The sequence below is a fragment of the Papaver somniferum genome, chromosome 6 (genome assembly GCF_003573695.1).
Source record: "Papaver somniferum cultivar HN1 chromosome 6, ASM357369v1, whole genome shotgun sequence".
Taxonomy (NCBI): domain Eukaryota; kingdom Viridiplantae; phylum Streptophyta; class Magnoliopsida; order Ranunculales; family Papaveraceae; genus Papaver; species Papaver somniferum.
The window spans coordinates 50,642,878-50,650,897 of NC_039363.1; the positions used below are offsets into that span (position 1 = coordinate 50,642,878).

The 8,020-nt window shown below is 36.4% G+C and overlaps 2 protein-coding genes across 2 annotated transcripts; one reads left to right on the forward strand and one right to left on the reverse strand.

Annotated features, from left to right (window-relative positions):
* The first annotated feature begins 277 nt into the window (after positions 1–277).
* Positions 278–2,720, forward strand: LOC113287525 (transcription elongation factor 1 homolog). Its single transcript, XM_026536304.1, has 5 exons — positions 278–403; positions 1,474–1,604; positions 2,043–2,113; positions 2,258–2,279; positions 2,383–2,720. Exons 2-5 carry the CDS (start codon positions 1,492–1,494, stop codon positions 2,435–2,437), a joined length of 261 nt encoding a protein of 86 aa, XP_026392089.1. The 5' UTR covers positions 278–403; positions 1,474–1,491; the 3' UTR covers positions 2,438–2,720.
* A 1,165-nt stretch (positions 2,721–3,885) lies between these two features.
* Positions 3,886–7,435, reverse strand: LOC113287526 (transcription factor VOZ1-like). The gene is made up of 5 exons (XM_026536305.1): positions 7,253–7,435; positions 6,814–7,035; positions 6,538–6,702; positions 5,194–5,716; positions 3,886–5,070 (listed from the first exon to the last, which is right to left on the reverse strand). Exons 2-5 carry the CDS (start codon positions 7,024–7,026, stop codon positions 4,520–4,522), a joined length of 1,452 nt encoding a protein of 483 aa, XP_026392090.1. The 5' UTR covers positions 7,027–7,035; positions 7,253–7,435; the 3' UTR covers positions 3,886–4,519.
* Positions 7,436–8,020: the final 585 nt, after the last annotated feature.

An 8,020-nucleotide genomic window follows, 5' to 3' on the forward strand; every position in this document is an offset into this window, starting at 1 on the left:
TCACTAAACAAAATATTTAATCACTAATCAATATTACTAACACTAATACGTAAAGGGCAGATTTGCCATTAAAAAAAATTGGGTTAAAGGGTTATCTAAATTTGCTATTTCACAACCTTTTTTATCTTTATTCAATATGCCTAGAAAGATTTCAGTATGCCCAAAATCAGGGTTCTTTTGCTCACCCGTGGTTCAAAAAAAACGGTTCAATTTATATTTCGCCGTTGGATTATATCGAAGACATAGGCCCAAAATGAATATTAAGCCCACTCTACCCCGAGAACCATTTCATCTCCTCTATTTAATCCGAGCCTCGCACCCTCTCTCCCAAAACAACACAAAGGGGTTTCCGTCGAAGAGAAAACTGAAAATTGCAGACGTCTTTCGTCAATCTTACGTTCAGGTTAGTTCTTATTTTTCTTGTTCAATTCGTTAAAATCCTTTTTATTTTCACTGTTATAACGTTTGATTTCGTCTTTCTAGAATCGTTTCATAGAATACTTATTCCTTTTTCGGTTGAATGTTAATTCTGTTTTGCATAGTCCAAGGGAAAGCATTTAATATATTACTGTACAAATTCATGTTATCAATTGCTAAGCTAGGTTGATAATTTCGAGTTTAATCTTATAAATTATTCAGGTACTCTTAGGAAAGCCGAGCTTTATAAGCTAGGGTTACATATTGGAGTAATTTTTTATTTTTATTTTTTTTTTAATTTCTTAAATTTTGAGTACACTGTTTGATAGTTTCTTTGTTAATTCTCGTTGGGTTGTATATTTATTCCAGATCTGTGAATACTTTCCTACATATCTTAGTTTTTGGCCTAAATTTTAGGGTTTGAAATTGCACTTTCCTGGCACAAATTTTGGGTTTTTGTGTTCTTGTTTCATGGCTCAATTCTCATGTGCTGCTAAATGCACTTTAAAGTTATTCGTGTTTCTACGGAGTTAGTCTATGGTTTCATGTGTTTAGAGTTTGAGGTGGAAATAGCTCGGAGCAAAGAAGGAAAGATGAGATGCAATGACTCATGTCTTTCTTTTCCGAGATGCTTGTTTAGGAGAAGCCTGCTAGGGATTGATTAGTTTCGTGAGTACCCTTTTATGGAACTGTTATCATTTGTGAGCATTTCTGATTTTTGCCCTTTGGAATTTGAATTTGCTATTTTGTTAAGAAGCAATTGAATTTTTCCCTTTGTATTGATAAAGTCATGATTGATAGTAGATTTGTTTTTTGTTGTTATTGTTGTTATTGAATAATTCTGTCGTAAATATAACCTTTACTGGGAAGGAAACTCTGTCCCTTCAAATTGGCGATAATATGATTGCTTTTTGATTTGGTTAAATGAGAGTTTCTTTTGCATGTACTCTATTGTTAGCAGTGATTTTACTCATCCTGTGACATTTATCTGTATATGGCTATCTTGCCTCTATGTCCTAGTTTATCAACAGACATGTGACTTATTAAAATGAACAGAAATAACCAAGTTGGACAATGGGGAAAAGGAAGTCAAGAGCAAAGCCAGAAACTAAGAAACGGATGGACAAGCTTGATACAGTATTCAGTTGTCCCTTTTGCAATCATGGAACCAGTGTTGAGTGCCGCATGTAAGTTGTTGTTTTTTCCCCTGTACTCTTTTATGTTTGTATACGTTCGAAGTAAGATTCAAAGGTGGTTACTGTAGGGGTTAGTAACTGTTGCTAATGTATGTGTTGGTATGAACCTAGCTTGAAAGGACACCCATATATTTAAGCAATAGCGTCATAAAATCTTGTGTAAAAAAGAAGTTGGTCTCCGGAGAATGGCTCCGGTTTTTGTTATTTGTGCAATCAAAAGAGTCCCAATTTTTGAGCATTTCCTTGTGCTTATGTCTACCTAATGGAGGCTAGAGTACTGTGATGATGCAGAGTACTTCGTGAGCATCTCCTGGTGCTTATGTCTACCTACTTTATTGTGTTCACAGGGTACACTGTTAAACGTAGGTTGGTTTGCGTTTGAATATGTAATTACTGCCTGATAGCAAGATTACTTTTGTATGTTTGCAGTGATATGAAGAATCTGATTGGCGAAGCCATTTGTGGAATTTGCCAAGAGAGCTTCAGCATGACAATCAATGGTATGATCTCAACTTGTTATGTAATTTTTGAGTTGGTGAATTTTCTCTTTAAGAGTTCAGTTTTGCACCTTATCTTTTCTTTTCTGTGAACCTATCTTATTGTTACAACTGTTTCTTGACATCTCATCTTGGATGTTTTTGCAGCCTTATCTGAACCGATAGATGTGTAAGTCTCGATACTTCTAAATTTTGTGATTACTTAAAGCTCTTGTATCCTCTAATTGCTCTTCCATTTTCTTGTCACTGAACAAATTATTATTATTATACAGATATAGTGAATGGATCGATGAATGTGAAAGGGTCAACAATGTTGAAGATGATTAGGCAAGAGGAGAATTATATCTCTGTAACCTGATGTGAGAGGTGCTGTTAACTCACACATATACATAGGTGTAAAATAAAGTACTAGCTGCTAGTTTTCCATTACTTCAGTGGGTATATCACTGGAGAAGTGCTAATGATAAATGTCGTACCTATAGTGTGTAATGAAGACTTCTATGTAGCCTATGTGCAACAGACTACGCTATGATGTTTTCTACTACTAAATTGAAGGTTGCTGTGTCTTCATCTGGAGACATCTTAGGAGACTTCTAAGCATTTTATTGCATTCTGATACGTGACATCTCGATTTTCACTCGATTGTCCAATTGAAAGCATAGTCTAATTTAAGCAAGGGGAAGGAAACTCAGCCAAGGAAGCATGTTCCTTGTATGGCTTGTGGTGATGATCAAAGCGCATAACACAATATAAGATGCTCAATGCAGCTAACAAGGAAGAAGGATAACTACTGTTAACCGCATTTTGATACTCCTGAATAAGCTAGTTCATACACACCGTATGCAAATAAACACATCACTACGCTGTATCGGTCTTGAAAAAACTAGTTTGCTGTGAGTACCACCCCGGATAATCTAAAACATCAAGGATGGGGAATTTTCTATGAAGGGAAGTTGTATGAAGTTGTATTCCTTGGAATTTGGAAGTAACGCGGTGTATTGGAAGAGGTTGGTGTGGTGTGAGACTAGGTCCTATGGGTTAGATTAGCCAAAAAGTGTTATGGTTCAAAAAGAAAAAAATGTTGTTTATTTATTAACACTAGTTCTCCTAACAATAGTTGCGCTGGATGGTTCAGCGCAACCAAAATCACCTTTTCGTGGAAGGGTTCAACGTATCTAGATTTATTTTTTTGATTTGAGATGGTTGTGCTGAACCATTCAGCGCAACCTAATCTACTTTGCGCTGAATGCAGCTTCCTAAATATATTTTTCGTTGAATGATTCAGTGCATCTAGCATGCTTGATGAGAATTACCATAGGACTTAGGAGGTTGTCCTACCTAACATGGACTTCCAATCTAGATGCTAGATTAGAAGACCATAGGACTAAGCCTAAGGGTCATATTTCAGAACCTTCAAATACAGACGGCTCAAAAAGGGCACTTATGCTGGATTTGCTGCTGCAGCTACTGGTGGGTTGCTCCTAGCTCCGTTTATTGCTATTTCAAGATGTAACACTGGGTTGAAAAACTGGCGATCAATGAAGGGCTTACGAAGACACATATAGGTATAGACTCGAGCATTGTAGACTCGGTAATAAGAAACCTGTTCTAAATGGTCGTATTTGGAGAATACTGCGAGCTTCTTGTGTAAGCGGAGACTGAATCCTTTGACCAAGAACTCGTCATTCTGCATGACTAGCCGCAACTAGTTTTATACACAACAAAGAAGGGGTAATATAAACCACAACCATTTATACACAAGTCTACAATAAGAGTTCCAGAATCGAAGGAGAAAGACCGTTCAATTTTTTCACGGGTACATGACAGTTTTTTCACAAGGATGATCTCATTACAAAAAGACGTGTTACTTGACATAGAAGAGGAAAGTTGGAACCCAGTTCTTGATGGCTCAACACGAGAATACAAGCTAACACAAGAAAACATGATATAATGCAAAATTCTTAGTAAATAAACTGAAGTTATACCACCCTATACAGATTTATTTATACCCTCTTATCATTAGTAGCACATAACTATTGTCTTGGCAGTTGGGAGTTCTACCCAAACCATGTACAGTCTTTCTTTTGCTGAATGTTAAAACTCAGCAAGCTGCAGGAGACTCTGTCGCAGTAAAAGAAATAACTATACAAACATCTCCAATGTGAGTAAAAAAAGGAGATAGAGGTTAATATCAGGTAGATGAAGATGCAGACACGTTTGTTGGGAAATAGGTCGTTAAACCAACTGCCCCAACACGAATGCATCAGCAGCTACTACCCCTTGACAATGAAATACTTAATGAGTCACATGAACTAAGGAACAAGTCTCCTCCAGCTACTACACCCCTGATTATGAAATACTTAAATAAGTTATAAGTCATTGGACTAAGGAACAAGTCTCCTCCTTTTACTATGTTCCATAATAATCATTTAGTTCAACAGTGTACCCGTATGAGGCATTCACTCCGTACCCAAAGTTTTCGGTGGAAGGAGCCATCAGATTTGGAGCCGAGTAAACATTTGCATTTGCATCCTTTCTGTTGCTCTTTGGCCTACCCTTAACAGATCGTTTATTATCTGCAGGAACTTCGGCACTTAACCTCCCCATCTGCTTCTGCAGATCTGCAAGTGGGTCATTGGTTACTTTTCCTTTTGGACTCTTCTTTCCATCAACAATCTTGAACTCTAGCCTATATAAAGCGCACGCATCACAGTTAGTAATCTCGTATTCATACAGGTGCCACTCAAAACCATTCAGTGGCTGTGGGTCCATATAGTATGATCTCTTTAGACCGTCAAATTCCTTCATCTGTTGTTTCCTTGACTCATGCCAACCACGACCACTGTAATCTGGCAATGACCTCTGCTTCCTATTACCACTTTCAAATGCTCTCCGTGGCTTATCGAAAAAGACCCACTCTCTGATTGTTTCACCATCGACTAAAGAAAGATCAAAGAGGTCTGCAGTTTTAATAGAAAAAAGACTAGTAAAACCAAACCGATGAAATAAATCAACAAAAGAAAATAAGGTGATGAATAAACATCAATGCCCAGGAAACACGTAGGACACAAACAGAAACTTACCAGGAGCATTCCACGGGGACTTAGTCGTCGCAGCTCCCTCGCATTCCGGAATACCAACAAATTTTCCATGTGCCTTAGCTTTGAGAGCAGCAAATAGTGGACCATCTTTCAGACCTATGCCTGCAGGTCGTACTACTGGAGTCATACCGGGAGGGCCTTCCTGCATGGCTAGGAGAGCGTGGAAGCTACTGCAGTAGTCTTGATACCAGTCAGCCCCTTGAGCAGGCCATAGACAGTCCCAAAGTGCGCATATAGGACCTAAGAAGGCAGAAGGTGGAAGACGCATACTAGGGGGCAAGTCAGAGAGATTCTGCAAAGCATCTTCTCCGCATTGTCCTGGACCATTGTAAACAATACAAAGATTTTGGTCGAAATCTTGCTGCAAATCAAATTGATGGAAGTCAAACTGATTTACAGCCTCCAAGTTGGTTATCATGTTTGGATGCATCACCGGAAGAGATTCTTTACACTGATCAAGCCCTTGATATCCATGTTCTTGTGGGACTTGATTCACAAAATAGCTCTGTAGACGAAGCATTGTAAAATCATATCAGAACATGGATGCAGTGTAAAATTCAAATCACAAATCAGTGAGAATGAAGACCACGGATATTTTCCTTCAACAAAATAAAACTGAATTTGTTTAGTTTACATGCAGTTATTCCAGGTAAATACTATGACAACATTCAAATGGCCCTTATACCAAGAAAAAAAATCAGAGTAGCTTACATATGCCATCTGGGAGATAATATAAAACCAAGACCCAAAACAATCAATCTTGTTAGGAGGTACTGTACAAGGAAAGAAAAAGGTGACTTCCATTTCAGGTCAACTGTTGTTGCTTTGTAACTCGATCACGGAGAACGACTATCGAACATAGGACCTACAGAGACCACTAGGGACACCTAATGGCACCAGTGAATGAGTCCCATGACATCATAACCTGACTAGCTTCATGCACCAAAACTGAGTATCGGTGCTAGTTGAGATACCATTTCGGTTCTTCAAGATTGAAGCAGGCCTCAAAGTTAGTAAGCCAATAAGGAGAAAAAGTGCATACTCCTAGCGTACATACTTAAAATCAAAGCATTGCAGGAGATGAAGAATATTGAAGAACAACTCCCCATACTTTTCTTGTCATACGTGAAATATGTTACAGTGAAACCAATGTGATTATATAAACTCAAAATGTAGATAACGAACATTCTGAGTTCTCCGCAATTTTTATGAAATGCAACATGCAAATATAACACAAGTATCTCGATGACCAGCCACACGAAACAAATGCAAGCAATGACAATTAACAGGGAAAAAATAGAACCTAAAAATCAGAAAACTTCTTACATCAACAGATAAATCAGTATTATCTACAGCTGGAGGAAGGGATTGAACATCAGGCTCAGGCTTTGGGTTCCCAGGCTCTTTTAAAGCACTAGTAGCATCATCCTCCTCATCGCATCGCTGCAATAAACGACAAAGATCTTCCGAAAAAGTACCTAAACTGCCACCCTGCACAATACGCACTTCTTGAATAAATTAAAAAACCTCAAGAACCTCAAAAATTTTAAAAAAAAGAAAAAAGAATAAAACTTATTATATACTACAGAAAGAGATACTAACCAGCAAAGAAGAAGCAGGAGAAGGTTCATTAAGTTCAGCTTTCCACTCTCTTAACATCTGATGTACCTGTTCCTCTAGAACAGCAACATCACCTGAACGACTCTCTTTACGAGCAAATTGTAGATCTGTAAATACTCCTTGTAGATCATCCACACGATTTTTAGCCTTATCTTTAAACAACTGATGAGATGCAGATTTCTTTGAACTCTTCATAATCAAACCCTACAATCCCCAGACAAAACAAAATCATTTATAACCCTAATTCCACACATAAAAAGCAACAACAAAAACACTTTTACAAAAATAGCAAAACAACCAAGTAATTAAACTGAGATATCCACAGTTGCGCGATCAAAGGGAATAATTGAAATAGAAAGAGGCAAAAATAGGGTAATGTAAAAACGCAACAGCTGACAAACCCTAATTTGGTATAACTTACAAGAGTCCTTCTCTTTCCAATAGGAGCAATAATATTCAGAAGAGCTCTTAGATGAGAAAATAGTAAGAGAAGAGAGAGATATTCGGAGTATGAATTTCTCTCTCTCTAATCTGTCAATGCGGAGACCCTAAAAGGTAAAGTAAAGATGTACGCGGCAAAAGCAAAAAAGAATGAGGGAAGAGAGAGAGGACGATTTATTATGCTCGATCAGATAAACTTCTTTCATTTTTCCCTTCCTATTGCCTAGCTTGGTATTGCCGGGCGTTTAAGAAAATTGCTTTTCTATTGGGTTGTGCTGTAAAAATAAAAAAGCATAGCGTTTGTTAATAAGTTGGTATTTTAAAATGTTGGTGACGTAGTTAATGACAAAAATAGACATGTTTTATAAATACACCATAACTATAATAAATTATATTTTAAATTCTAATATATTTAAAATAACATCCTTAAATTATATATTTAATAAAACATAAGTAATATTTATTTTTTATTTTATATTTATTATTATAAATTTATTATTAAATAAGAAATGTTATTTATTATTATTTTTATCATTTAATAAAAAAAATTATGATTATGGTTTGCATAAAAATATTATTATTATTATTGTAATTAATTGTTATTATTTCAAAAGATAATTAAAAAATAAAAGAACAAAATATAAGTTAGAAATATAGTGATAATTGTACAACATTCTAGGGTATGATTTGTCTTTATAATAAAATAATAAGGTTAAAATAGAGAATCAATTAAATCAAATTATGTGGT

What these genes read in the sequence shown, in the direction of transcription:
- LOC113287525 (XM_026536304.1), top strand. Translation starts at nt 1,492, where the DNA reads ATGGGGAAAAGGAAGTCAAGAGCAAAGCCAGAAACTAAGAAACGGATG. An exon ending in ACCAGTGTTGAGTGCCGCAT is followed by an intron (nt 1,605 to 2,042) that starts GTAAGTTGTTGT and finishes GTATGTTTGCAG; the next exon opens with TGATATGAAGAATCTGATTG. An exon ending in CTTCAGCATGACAATCAATG is followed by an intron (nt 2,114 to 2,257) that starts GTATGATCTCAA and finishes ATGTTTTTGCAG; the next exon opens with CCTTATCTGAACCGATAGAT.
- LOC113287526 (XM_026536305.1), bottom strand. Translation starts at nt 7,026, where the DNA reads ATGAAGAGTTCAAAGAAATCTGCATCTCATCAGTTGTTTAAAGATAAG. An exon ending in ATACTGATTTATCTGTTGAT is followed by an intron (nt 5,717 to 6,537) that starts GTAAGAAGTTTT and finishes CTTCGTCTACAG; the next exon opens with AGCTATTTTGTGAATCAAGT. An exon ending in GTCCCCGTGGAATGCTCCTG is followed by an intron (nt 5,071 to 5,193) that starts GTAAGTTTCTGT and finishes TTAAAACTGCAG; the next exon opens with ACCTCTTTGATCTTTCTTTA.